The sequence below is a fragment of the Micropterus dolomieu genome, linkage group LG18, assembly GCF_021292245.1.
Source record: "Micropterus dolomieu isolate WLL.071019.BEF.003 ecotype Adirondacks linkage group LG18, ASM2129224v1, whole genome shotgun sequence".
NCBI classification, from domain to species: domain Eukaryota; kingdom Metazoa; phylum Chordata; class Actinopteri; order Centrarchiformes; family Centrarchidae; genus Micropterus; species Micropterus dolomieu.
Genome location: NC_060167.1, coordinates 19,459,610 through 19,473,270, shown reverse-complemented (window position 1 = coordinate 19,473,270; position 13,661 = coordinate 19,459,610). Strand labels below are relative to the sequence as shown.

The 13,661-nt window shown below is 40.2% G+C and overlaps 1 protein-coding gene across 2 annotated transcripts in view; it reads right to left on the bottom strand.

Moving 5' to 3' along the window:
* The window catches only part of ca16b (carbonic anhydrase XVI b), a 106,300-nt gene extending 95,985 nt beyond the window's left edge, over window positions 1-10,315 (bottom strand). For both annotated transcript variants that reach the window (XM_046075676.1, XM_046075677.1), the window contains exon 1: window positions 9,635-10,315. In XM_046075676.1, coding sequence (XP_045931632.1) covers window positions 9,635-9,719 — 85 coding nt within the window. In that variant the 5' untranslated portion in view covers window positions 9,720-10,315. The remainder of the gene's footprint in view (window positions 1-9,634) is intronic.
* Between the last annotated feature and the right edge of the window lie 3,346 nt (window positions 10,316-13,661).

Here is a 13,661-nt window from a genome sequence, read left to right as displayed (position 1 = left end):
ACTGTAGTGAGTGCGTTTTGAACTAAAAGTGACCTGAATGCCTAGCAACAAATGTACAATATCACTTAAGCACAGATATATTTTAGTCTTTTTGTACAGCCGCTCAAAATGACAATATAATTTATGCGACGGTTAAAATTCAATTCATCAAATGTAAGTTGACTCTTATTGAACAAGCGCATTTTGCATTCTGTAGAGCACCTTGAGCTTGATAAAACATGCACAGCCCAGTCCTACATCTTCAGTGATTGTCTCCATAATTCACAACGGGGGAAATGAGCCTCATGGACGGATGGGATAGCCTACTTTTGAATTTGTTTTTCCTCGCCAACAATCTTGAATGTTGCCCACAAAAAAATTTTTTTTTAAAACAATGAGCACAAAGCAAACACATGCTCTGTTGACCCACAATAACACAATGCAGGAAAAAGGAGCCTGAAGGTTTCCATTGTCTCCTCTCTCCACAGGGCAGCGTTGACTGACAGTTCAGCTGTAAGTAAAGCTGACACAGTATCACATCACGGCAAGATTGTTTAAGGGGAAAGAGGACGTGGCAACTGAAGGACATGGGACATTTATTGATATGGCCAAGTCCTTGAGTGCAGCAGTATATGTCCTTCGGTGGCAGTGCCTTATTGCCTGGACATTAATCACTATTGTCATGAAGCACAGGAAATAAGCACAATAGTTTCCCCAACAGCATTTTTCTTCCCTTGTTTCAACCAGCCTGGTCGAATCTAGTTTGTGTTCTGTGTGTGCGTGTGTGCTTGTGTGCGTGTTTTGGGTTGGCTGTTGCTAGGACGGATGAAATGATTCGGAGTGAAGTGGCTGTGAGTCATTCTAAATGATTAAAATGCTACTGTGACCAGCTTGGAGTATCTTGGCTGAAAGAGCGAGTGAACTCAACCATACACACCGAGTAATGAAGTGATGACTGATTGCCTTGATTAACATAAAGTTAAACAAATAAACAGTTTAATCACAATTAATGTCAATTTACTATAATTATCACATAAAATAAAGCATTGTTCCCATAATATTCAGCTCACATAAACTGAAACATTCCACTTCATTAATAATGCCTGCATCTCCAGACAGGACGACCTCACCCGTAATGTCCACTGGTCGTTCCGGTTCAGTTGCACCTCCTGGAAATGGTACACTGCCAGTGTGCCCATGTGCACCAGATGTGTGAACGGACCATCTCAAACCAACCATCCCTGCTTAGCTATTTTAATGCACCGGGTCTATTTTTGCCGGAGCAGATCACTTCTCTGAAGCGTGAAATTCACTTGTGAAAATGTATAAAAAGTATTGACGATTTGTTTGTTACTGACTTGGTCTTTATCGATGTCTTGTTTCTTTATGTCTCCTGTAACTGGGAAGCAGGACAATACCTGCAATGGTTTTTCCTGCTAATTCATGATATTCAGGATAAACAGACAAAAAAATTATAACTAAAAAGATAAACAAACATTTGGAAATTGGAAATGTGATTGCAGAAGAAAAGACTCAAGGATACTGTACTTCTGAAACGCTATTTCAAATCACGACGTGACAGAGCTGGGGCACAACTGGAAATCGATGTAGTCGTACCCAGTGGACATGAGTGGGTCAACCTTGGCACTGATCTGACTTCTTAATGTTCCACAAAATAATAGGTATCGATTCCCTTATAATTGAATTATAACAACATACAACTGAAGAGCAGGGAGAGACAGGATATAGGCGGTAGAGTGTATGTATACTGTTAGAGTTTATTACTTCTACATGCATGTTTCGCCCTGCTGGTGATCAGTCTTTGGTCAGTCTTAACTACTTCGATCCAGCAGGTGTTAAAAGGCACCATGTTGAGTGTCTGACCACTAGTAGCACTTTGAATCTGAATGATAAGAAGTGTTGTCACGATACTGGAATTTCCAACTTTGATAAAATATCAATTTTGGATATCATGGGGGAAAATTGACACAATCTTGATTACATTACTGAATTTAATTACAAAATTATCTGATCAACTTATCTTAACTTATCTCAACTTATATTAAGTTTAGAAAATTACAAATATCTGTTTGGCTAGACAACTAGCTTCTCAACAACAGTTTATTTCTCAACAACAGTTTACTGGGCCATCTTGTTTAGGGCTGAAACGATTCAATCGATAAAATCAATTAATAAAATGCATCGACACAAATTCTTTGCATCGTTTAATCCATATAACTTTACAATCAGTGTTTCGCAGGGACATTTATTACTATGGCACATCGTGCTTACGCTGTGAGCACGACGTGATTATAGTGGAGCTGTTTGCAAAGTGGAAGAAGAGAGAGTAAATAGCGTGAGTTGTAACCTCACAGTCATGAGTTAACTGGGTGTCGGGGAGCTGCACCTTTTAACTCACCTCCAGCTCTCTCTGTAGCTCAGACAATCCCTGCTACCAGCGTGTACTAATCCATCCTTTCACCCAGATTCTGTCTTTATAATTGTCATCTTTATAATAACAACCAGCTGTTTCGTGTGCAGGATCCCTCATTTCCCGTTTCACATTTCACGTGTTTTCTTGACGTGTTTTCTGGTTTAAACCAGCGTCGGGTGACACAGTTGCTGTCAGCTCCTGTAGTGTGTGTGTGTCCCATAGTGACACGTAGTGTGAATGCCACATCATCTTCATGACTGCCATCATATGGTCAAGTACTTTTGCTTGGCGGCGGAGGCGCTCCCCAACAGCCAGTTAACTCATTACTGTGAGGTTACAACTCACGGGCCAAAAAGGAGAACAACAAACGCACGTGTGTACATTTTCAGCTGAGGTCTGCGGCTTACTTTGGTTAACCTTCAACTCAACAATCAATCAGGATTTCAGTTAATTGCTAAAGTTGCTGTTACCTTGTCTGTGGTCCGCTGGCAGAAAACCGGGGCTTTTTGTTCAGCTGCCGTTGTGTTGTCGCCGAGGTGACATAAGTTTCGTTTTACGGTGGATGGACTGTGACATTACAGAGTTGTTTTCTTTAGCTTGAAAAAATCCCATACTTTGGAAACTTTCTTCTTTGTCCCTCTCTATTTTCTCTCTATTACTCGACTTTGCAAACAGCTCCATTAAAATTATGTTGTGTTCACAGCGTAAGCGCGATGTGCGACAGTAATAAATGTCGAAACACTGTGCTGTATAGTTACATGGATTAAACGAAGCATCGATGCAAAGAAGGACACCTGCGTGAGCATGCAGGTGACATGATATATCCTGCTGCTTATTTCACACTATTCTGCTGATCAACAGTCATGTTAACAAAGCTGGGAAGAAGAAGAACGATTTATTATTATTTATTTAAATTAGGGGTGCAACAGATCACAAAACCCACGGTTCGGACCATACCAAGATTTTGAGTCACATTTTTCTGAACAGCACAAAACATAAAGTTAGGGTTAAATTATTTAAAAATGCGTTACTTTGGATCTGACATAGCTGCCTTTCTCTGTCAGTAGTCGCCACTAGTGTAGTGTCACTCCGTGTCCCGCCCACAGCCCTATCTGATTGGTCACACGTCACAAGTAATAGCCTATCAACACATGAATGCTGCTGTGCCAAAAACAGGCAAACAGACCAGCAGCTCCAGTGAGCGAGAGGAGCAGTGTGTCAAAGGCAAGGCGGCAGATATTACTGAAGCTGCAATAAACATCACAATCTTAAGATCTGTTTCTATGACGACTAGCATGCCCAGTGTCCCACTTACACCACTGAACATGCCCCAAGTCACAGCCTACGGGATTTCACTCAGTGGAGGCGAAAGCAACGGCTTTTAAATCAGTTGTGAGAGTTAAACAGAGCATGCATCCGTCTTTTCTCAGCAACTCTGCATCACGATGTACTTAATTATTACTTTAAAAAGTAACGGCGGCAATAAAACGATTTTCCCACTATGATGGTTAAACTTTGCAATGAATCTGAAGTTTGCCTGTGTTCCGAATTGTTGGGCGGGGGAGATCTATTTTTTAAATCTGCTTGGCAAATATTGTATGATGAAGAAAAAACATTCAACATTAGACCTCAAGGACACAAAAAAAACTTCACACCACTCTACCTTTAAAAAAGCAGCACAGCCATTAGGAGTCGGAAATGAATACATACAATAGTACTTATCACGTTCAAAAAATAATTAATACACTACTGCAAGAAATCATTTCAAACCTTAAATGATCCCTCAAGCGTTCAGGCAAAAGCTGGTCTCATTTTCCAGACCCAAGAAAAAAAAACTGGTTCCATTTACCTTAGGGTACTTTAAATGTTTTAGCATAGCAATTTAGCGTAGGTCTAATTGTCCTAATTTGCCAGGTTGTAGCATAAACAAAACTAACTTTGTTATCAGTAACTATAATTTATGGAGGAAACTGTGGAATAATCAAATGTAGCTCATTTCACAGGCTATTTTCACAGCTGATCAGTTTGAAGAAAAACAAGCATTTCCCAAATCACAATGATGATCACTGCTTAACCACCATAACACTATGAACAACACACTCAGTCACAACTGTTCTCCAAAACCTCTGTCTCAAGGCGGCACCATCATAGTTCAAACGCTGTTATTAATAACTAAATTGCAATGTTGTTTTAAAGTTTATCCAGTCTAATTAAACAGATAGATAAGCTAGTCATTAAATTTGAAAGCAATAAGCAAAGGATGAGCATCACTAGCAAAAAGGATAAACAGCGAATTATCTGCACATGAATGAGAAGTGATTACAGTTGCGATGTTTTCCCATTGGACCATTTAGTGGGTGGCACAGGCAGCTGGTGGAGAGACAACAGATAACAGTGCGCTGAGCCCATCCATGATCGAGACTGAGCACGTTACTGATGCTATTTTTAAAACTAGGAGAAAGTTAGTTTTGAGATGTTCTGTCAGTACAGCCCATATTGAACCAATTATCCAGAGAAGGCTGAGGAGGACGCTGATGATAATGATGCTGTTGCCAACATCAGTGATGTCCAGAGAGCCGGCATCCTGCTGGCACAGCGGTGCATCAGGACCTCATTAATAAAACTAATAACAGGTTTGCTCACTAATATTCTATTTGGTGGCCTAGTGGACCATGATGGTGTAATTTGAAAAGGACATCCCTACAATATGATATATGCTATATAAATCATTATAGAATACATTATGGTTGTGAAAAAGTAGTAATTATTTTTAAACTTAAATTCTAGGGGTGTGAATCTCTGGGCACCTCACGATTTGATTACAATTCAGAGGGCTGCGATGCGATTATAAAAAGATTATCGATGCATCTTGATGCATCTTTTTTTTTAATGTGATTTCTGGATAATTACTATGCATTTAATTTGCACAGTAATATCTAAAAGAAACTCCTTAGCTTAAAAGGACTAGCTTGCTTCCCTAATTTACTTTACTAACCACAGCTCCTCCTGGTCACCTTCTTCTCTTTAATAACCAGTTTTTTGACTCTTCTTAAAACTGATATATAATTTAACTAGTATCAGGATGTACAGTAGATGAACAGGACAGAGCTGTACACCAGTTTAACTAGTACCTGATGTTCTCAGCCCTGGACAAGTAAGTAATAATGGCATACAGCTAACATTAACGTTTACTTTGTTACTGATTTAGCTGGTGTTACATCTTAGGGGCCAAAACACATGCTGTACAAGGGAGATGTTAGCTCGCGCTAATCGCCTGCACTTTCCAGCTGTTGGGGAAACGATAGACTTTTATTAACTGACACACTTACGCTGCACGTTTACTAACAGACTGACACTTACTGTTAATATGTTCTTCTGCTCGCTCTTTATCTCACTCACTCGGCCTCACACACAGGATACGCAGTGAGCTAGCCAAGGGCTGAGTGTCACCATGCTCGCACAACGTGCGAGTTAAAATCAATTACTTGCGCGTTGATATAAATGATTGTGTGACATTTAAGTAGAGTGGTTATTCATTCTGCAGCGGTGGTGTGACGAATAAAGGGGGAACACTGGTCTCAGTTATGTGCGCGCCACAGACGGTCCGGGCGCTGCACTTCCGCCATTTGCGTTTCGTCTACATGATGTTATCAATAAACATTTAAATAATCAATTTTGACATTTGTTAATCGAGTAAGAATCTTCCACGTCCGCATCGCGATGCATCTAAGAATAAACGTATTCTCCCACCCCTATTAAAATCTTATTGTCTATGCCACAAATTATTCCCCAGCGGTATAGCAAGGCTTTACTCCTTTTTTGTACAGTTATATTCACATAAAACATGCAATAATTTCCTCATTACTTAAGTGATGCAATCAGAAGATTTTCTATAATTAATGACAAGCCATGCCTCTGACAAGGACTGTGGAGCTGCAATTCCTACCACACAACTTTAAAACAAACGTGGTTGTGTACTTTTATCGGTTTTCAGCAACACTGCAACTCCTGGCATTCTTCTAACAGAATTTTTTATCTTCATATTATTGTAGGGAGTGACATTTTAGGGGGAAACCACCCAAGGACATTTGTGTTCATGAGAAAAGACATGCAAGACTGCTTTTCTAAATAGGACTGAAAATGTTACATTATTGTCTATTGCCTCTACGTATATACAAAATTCTCTAAGATGTCATGAAAATCAGGCCAATTTTATCGACAGCTATGGCTTTAAATCTGTTATGCACTGATATAAGAAAGAAAATAATCCCTCTGCCTTTCAAATCTTTTCTTTTCATGTTAACTTAAGCACTGATTTAGTTGTACTATCTATGATGAGAAAGATTGAGGTCACCCAGCCTAAAGTGGTAGATGTGTACAGTTACGTGACAGTGTACAAGTAGTTAAATTGGATTTATCCCCCACCACCATCTAGCTGGTCTGCCAGTCAGCCTGTATTGCCTTTCTGCTGTGTGTCAGAGGTCTGGTGAAACACACCATATGAGAAATCTCAGCTGTGTTAGGGGCTTGGAAGGCTACTAGTCAATAAAACAGCAAACTAAGGACGTGGAATCATGGAACTGGGGGATTTTGGGGCAGAAGTGGGGTGACTCAGAGAGGAACCATTCTCCTGTGTTACATCACTGCTTCTTCTCTATGGAGGATGATTGGTGCCACTCAGTTGAAAACATCTAATATACTTGGGATGCATGCAAAAAAAAGCATTACAACACAGTCACTCCATTTGCCACAATGTTAAAATGAAATGTGTAACATATTATACAATGGAACTACTCTTCAAATGCTTCTAATGGCACGATAATAGAATCATGCTGAGACTGGAGAGCAATTATCATCAGCCAATATTAGCCTATCACAGCTATAAGTCCTAGCATGTATGTTGTCTGACAATAAGAAATGCCACCAATGTTTATAGCAATATAGAAGCACTCTCGCCATTAGATAGCATAGTCTGTCCACAAGTGAGCACTAACAAGTCAAAAGATTTCTCACTCAGTACATTTTTCCACAATTCTTTCCTAACCAAATATAAGGGATGTTCAGAAGAAATGTTTATATTCATGTGTCATGACGTCAAGTCATGTCAGCCTATGTATGATCAGATTTTTTAACTCTCAAATGTCAATATGGGTATCTGCCTCAAAAATCCAGTATTGTTAAAAATAAAAAGTAGAGCTATGGGAAAAATCTGATGACAGAAAATTGTATACACCACTCAAAATGTAATGCATTTGATACAGAGTAGAAGCTATATACAGCGTGCTCGACAACCCAGCTGTATTCCAATGTTAACTATCCTTATTAGCTAGGCTCCTTACATGCTTGCTTATAACTTATTTGAAGGTGGGTCTCAGCAACAGCATTGTGTTAAGTAAAATAGAATAACTTCTTAGAGTAAACTTGATTGCATTTATTTTTCTACATAAACACGGCTCTGTTGCAATGGGTTTGTGAGGGAGAGAGGGAGCGAGCAAGCAGAGTTGCTGAGCAAATCTATGCACTGTGTGCAGCTCCACAATGAATTATGATTTTACTCATTAAATGGTATATAGTATGTGGCAGTCAGCGTTCATATTGTGGCATGTCGTGTCGTCACAAAAAAAAAAAATCAATGAATGGGAAACAGCAGTGTGGTGCAGATTCATCTTAGTTCTGACAGTGATTTTGTTAAAATTGCCTTAATATCGGCAGATAAAAACCAAACAATGTCACAGATGTCATAGTTTATTCCCAAATGAACATGTTAAATTATTTCAACTTCAAAGTGGGAAGAAAAAAACTATCTTTAGTATCTGAACTCGTTAAAAAGGTGTCGGACTTCCATTGTCCTTTGTTGCAATCAGACCTCCTTTGGGTTACCGTAAAGATACACATTTTACTTACACTGATTTTTATACCAACCCATCTAGAACTGAATGCAATCTCAAACTTAATCCCCACCAGTTGCATTGTTCCATGCTTAACCTCAACCCAACCTTAGCCCTCCCTCCAACCAGTCATCTGTGTGACGCCCAACCATAAACTTACATCATGCTAACCTAAATCTATCCCAAACCCACAGAAAGCTGCAATTTGGGAAACACAATTTGAAAGAGAAAACAGACTTTGACACAAGACCAGTGTACCATGTTCCGTGACTTGTTTGAAATTTTAGCTTTATATCTGTGGCAATGACTGCCATGGTTATATTGTATTGGCATCGCTGTTGTCAGGAGTGCCGATGGTTACACCTAAGAAAATATGACGTAATCTAAAAACTATGGAGAATCGCATTTTGGTGGCTGCGATTTAATTCCAGTAGCAGTGCCCAGTAGTGTTAAGCTCTGGCTGTGGCTTCACTTGTTAATATTCAATAAAAACCATCAATCTTCTTAATAGTTAAATCTGTGTAACAACATATAATCTGATGGGTCACAAATTGCAGTGGAACATCGATAATCCCAAACTGATAGCCGATTTTCCGGGACTACATTTGTGCTCCCGATGGCATTAATCGCCCTTTATACATGCACATCCATCCACGAGCCAACAGCGCTAACTATCGCCCTCATCCTCGTTTCTACCTACGCACATGACAACAAGCAGACACATAGATTAAACGTCCACATAAACCGAGACCACAACTATAGTAAGCCTATAATACAACTTGGGACACCTCATAAACACCACAACTAAACTACAGGCTTAACGGACAGTGCAATCCTGGCAATTTCACAGGAGATCAAGTATACCAACTCAATGAATAACGTTACCAAACATCTTCTGAGTGCCTGCAGGAATGTTATAGTAGCTACATTTCCTGAGATATACGGATTCGTGTGATCGTGTCGTGTGAACAACCGGTGTCGTAGCTAACGTGTAACACGGCGGGGTCAAACGGGAGTTGAAGGACCAGAACCAGGACTACGTTTAGCTTTGACGTTACGGTAAAGCAGGAGGTTAGTTTGCGCCATAGTCTTGCTGCCTAATCAATAACGTGCGCACAAATCACGGAAGCTAAACGTCTCGGCGTGAACATATAACCGTTGGACGTTACACTCGGCCCTGTAACCGTTAATGCAAGCCAGCATAAAGGTTGCCTCTGAAAAACCGTTTAACTCGACAACCAAAAGTCTCTTTTTGATTATAAAAGACCAATTCAACACAATAGTTGGGCTACACACATGACGGCTATCCCGTGTTGCGAGTAACGATACTTACCAGGGTGACAATCTTTGTGTTTGGGCAAGGTTAAAAACATTAAGGATAAAATCCACCAGTAACTCGGTTCCCGTATTCTCCACATGTTAGACTACTCATCGAGAGTAACAAGAAGGCAACGGATGACAAAGTTTTTCAGTCTTTTCTCTTCTTCAGGGGGAAAAAAAAAAATCACATACACACACGTCCGACGCTGAAACGAAGTTGGCACAGCAGCCACGAAGGCAGAGCATCAAAGTAATGGTTAGCGGTTCGACGATAGAGTCACTGTTTTGTCTTTTTAAGAAGACACATTTATTCGCCTCCGGTCCGAGCAAGGGCTGTTTTCAGCTTCGAGGAATAATGAAACGTTGCGTACACCACAGCCGTGCAAAAACAGCTCAAAATCTGCTGGACTCCACCGTGCCTGTAGCGGGCTTCCAGATAGCGACATTCCCGAAGTGTGGAGGGGTCAATCGACGATCAATCGCTGTCTTTAACTACAGGGGAAAAGTGGTCGAATAATATTGATTACGCATGGTCATTATGAACTGATTGTCCGCGGCGTCAGCGTGGCGAAGCGCAATGCACAATGCGAAGAAAAGTGGTGCTGGAAATGTCCCATTCTTCCATCCAGGAAGTAGACTAGCGGTCAGGCATGCATGGATATCTGGCTGCTGGTCCCATCCTACCGGACAGGCTGCGTGTGAGAGGGAGCCAGCACTGGGCGGGAGCAGCGGAGGGGAGGAGAGGGGAGGAGGGAGGGGGGAGGCGGTTCTCGGATTTGCTGAATGCAAAATGACTCGGAACGGACCGAGAGGCTGGTTTCTGTCTATGGTGCGATGATGAAGACTCCAGAAATCAATTGCTCATGTGATATTGTCAAGTCACCAAGTCCAGCGTGGATTCCACCGCTTCTTTTAAATGTTGCATCAAACATGTTGCATCAAACATGTTGCATCAATCATGATGAAATACTATTAGAATATCATCTAGCCGAGGCCGTTTCAGAAAATACAGTGGACTGAAGCCTTGTTCAAAAACAGAAAATAGTCTTCCTGCTAAAGCCACTGTTTCCAACCCCCCATCCTGTCATTTAATCTTTTTGTTGCTTCCTCCCAGGCCCCGTTATTAAAATGACCCTCCTGTGGCCACACCGTGATGTCCCTTTGCCTCCTGCTGGCAGAACTGTGAATGGAATACTTTAGCAGTAATCATCACCTGAAATATCATCATGTATGAGTGTGTACTGATTGGAGAATTATGCATCCACCGGTGACACTCCCCTAGGTAAATGTGTAGTCAGTGGTGTTCTTGCAGAACTATCCAGCTGGACATTTAATTTGAGGAATATGATTAAATTTCTCATTTAATTACCTAGTTCTCTGCAGGGCCATTGAAGACAGTCACAAGGGCCCTTTGCTTTTAATGTGGGCCATCTGCTTCCTCTCCAAAATGCCTACCTTTTCAAAGCCCCCACAGCCTCGTGGGCATCCTCGCACGTTCCTCCAGGCTGCACTGCCTCCGTACACACTGCAAAACATTACCACGGTTGACAATACTCCAGAGCTGACTGTATTCTGACTGATCAAGTGCAATTAACCTGAACAGAACTTTTACTCTTCAGTTTTGTTTTCTGTCTTGGTCTGTCAGGTGACACAACAGGATGGCCCTTTAAATTAATCATGCAGTAGACCCAGCACATATACGCGTATGTGTAGAGGTCACCCAACCAATAACACAAATCAAACATATGTGAATAACCAAACAACGTTAACTGTCACTCATAGTTCATATTAGTACATGAACATAAATATATCCCATTGTAAATTATACATTTATCAGCATCATGTATTGTAAGAACACCACTTCATTTTGACTTAATAACTTTAACTCAAACTCCACATTTTCTTTTCAGATCTTTTAACCGCATCTTATTAGTGAGTGGCGTTTGCTCAGTTGAATATCTGTCACATGGAGCTGACACAATTAATTGATTAGTCGATCGAAAGAAAATCATTCTGCAACATTTCACAAGTTAGAATGCCAAAACATGCCGTACTTCGCTTCTCAATAGTGAGTATTTGCTGCTTTTCTTTGTTTTACATGACAGTAAGCTGAATATATTTTGGTATGGGACGGTTGTTCGGACAAAACAAGCTATTTAAAGATGTCTGGATGGATATTTTGACTATTTTCTGCCATCTTAAAGATTCATTGTTAAAATAACAAATGAGTCAGTCACAAAAATAATTGGAAGATGCAGCCCTTATGTTATAGTTAAAACATTAACATGCAGTAGCCCCATGAGTGTCCTTTTTCACCGCTATTTCAGGAAATTACTTTTCATGTCGTAGAATGTGCAACCTTTAAGTCGGAAAATTTGCGCACAAAAAGCAATCAGTGTAAACTTAAGTAATCAACAGTATAAAATGAAAAGGCAAAGGTAACATTTCTGGACATATTTTAAGCCACAGTGCCAAGGCTGTGAGATACTTTGTGTCTTGTGCAAAACATTGCCTTGCAGCTGTTTTGAAATCAACCGTGACATTATCCAGGCTTATTAGCTTAAAAAAAGGGAACATAAGAGCTCCACAATGTTTCATATGGGTGACATGTTCTTCGTAGTAAATCTTAACTTGAGAATATTAAAAACAAAATGCAAATAAGGACTCTCTTGTCAGATGAGTGTTTGTACTTGTTGACTAATTTTAGTGGTTGCATCGCAGCCCCTGTTGTAACTCAATTTTCTCCTGAATAGTAACATTTATTACCCTCTCTGCATGAAGTGCACTGTTGTTTGAAACATGGGAAATAAAGGAACAGTATAATTAATATTACAGCAATATGTTGCATTCATGGCACCCAACCTGGAAGTCTGACAAATGAACCCAGGTGACGCTGCATTCATTTGGTCAACGTCATGCCTTCTCATGCAGATAGCTGCAAACACATAAAAGCAATCACAGCCAATATAGTGTAAAATGAGTCATGACCATTTTTTTTCTTCTGTCTTTAAAGCGCCATGCAGGGCTTCATGCCAAGACCTTGAAAACTCCCCAAACTACCCTTCACTCTCCACAGTATTTCTTTGCACTTTCTGGTAGTTTCATGAGGAATTTTTAACATGTCCTCTGACTTCCGACATTCTAATCTTTTTCAACCTTTGGGAGCTGAGGCCCTAAAGGCACCCTAACACTTTCTCTGACAGTTCAATTGTGCTTCGGATTAAAAAAGGAAAAGAAAAGCTGAGATATACATGATTCATGCAAGTCCAGTCATGACACCAGCGATGTCCCATGGGCCTTTCCTTCCGCTTTGCCCTTAAGTGGTTTGAGGATCACACTTGTATTATTTTTTCAAACACATTTCACATGTTGACAGTTGGTACATAATGTACGACTGTGTGCATTAATTATGTAATGCAATTCAGGCTATGACCATATATAATTTATTTGATTCTCAATCTCATACATTATTTAATCAAAAGATATTTTTAACATTATTACTCTCCCCAAATAGTTTGATCTTTTGTTGGTCCATCCCTTAGTTCTCCACATTAATGTGTCATGTTTCTGCACTGAATCTACTCTGCATTAATGCTTCAGGACGGTATTCACGAGTGTCTGTCAGCCGGGGTAGGATGTCCTTAAAAAGGGTAGCGCTCTAAAACTGTGAAGAGGGGTTCAAAAGTAAGCAGTGTATTGAAAATATTGTGAGCCAGGTTCAGGTGTGATGAAGAAGTTTTGGAGACTTATAAAGACTTACATAGCATGGTTTATTGAGCCCGGACAAGGAGATACAGAGTCTATTGGTTATTGGTTCAAATTGGTCAAGACAAAGTTTTATTTAATCCACATGCAACACTTTCTACATGGAGCCAGTCATTCTGTTTGTAATGAAACAAAATAAAGATATCTTGGTGGATAACAGTGCATCATTATTAAGGCAACTGCAGCAGTCAGTCAACAAGCAGAGAGAGTCTGACCTACAGTTTTGGAGAGTCCCTGGCAGTCACCTTTGGCTTACTTTAGCTTAATTGACCCTA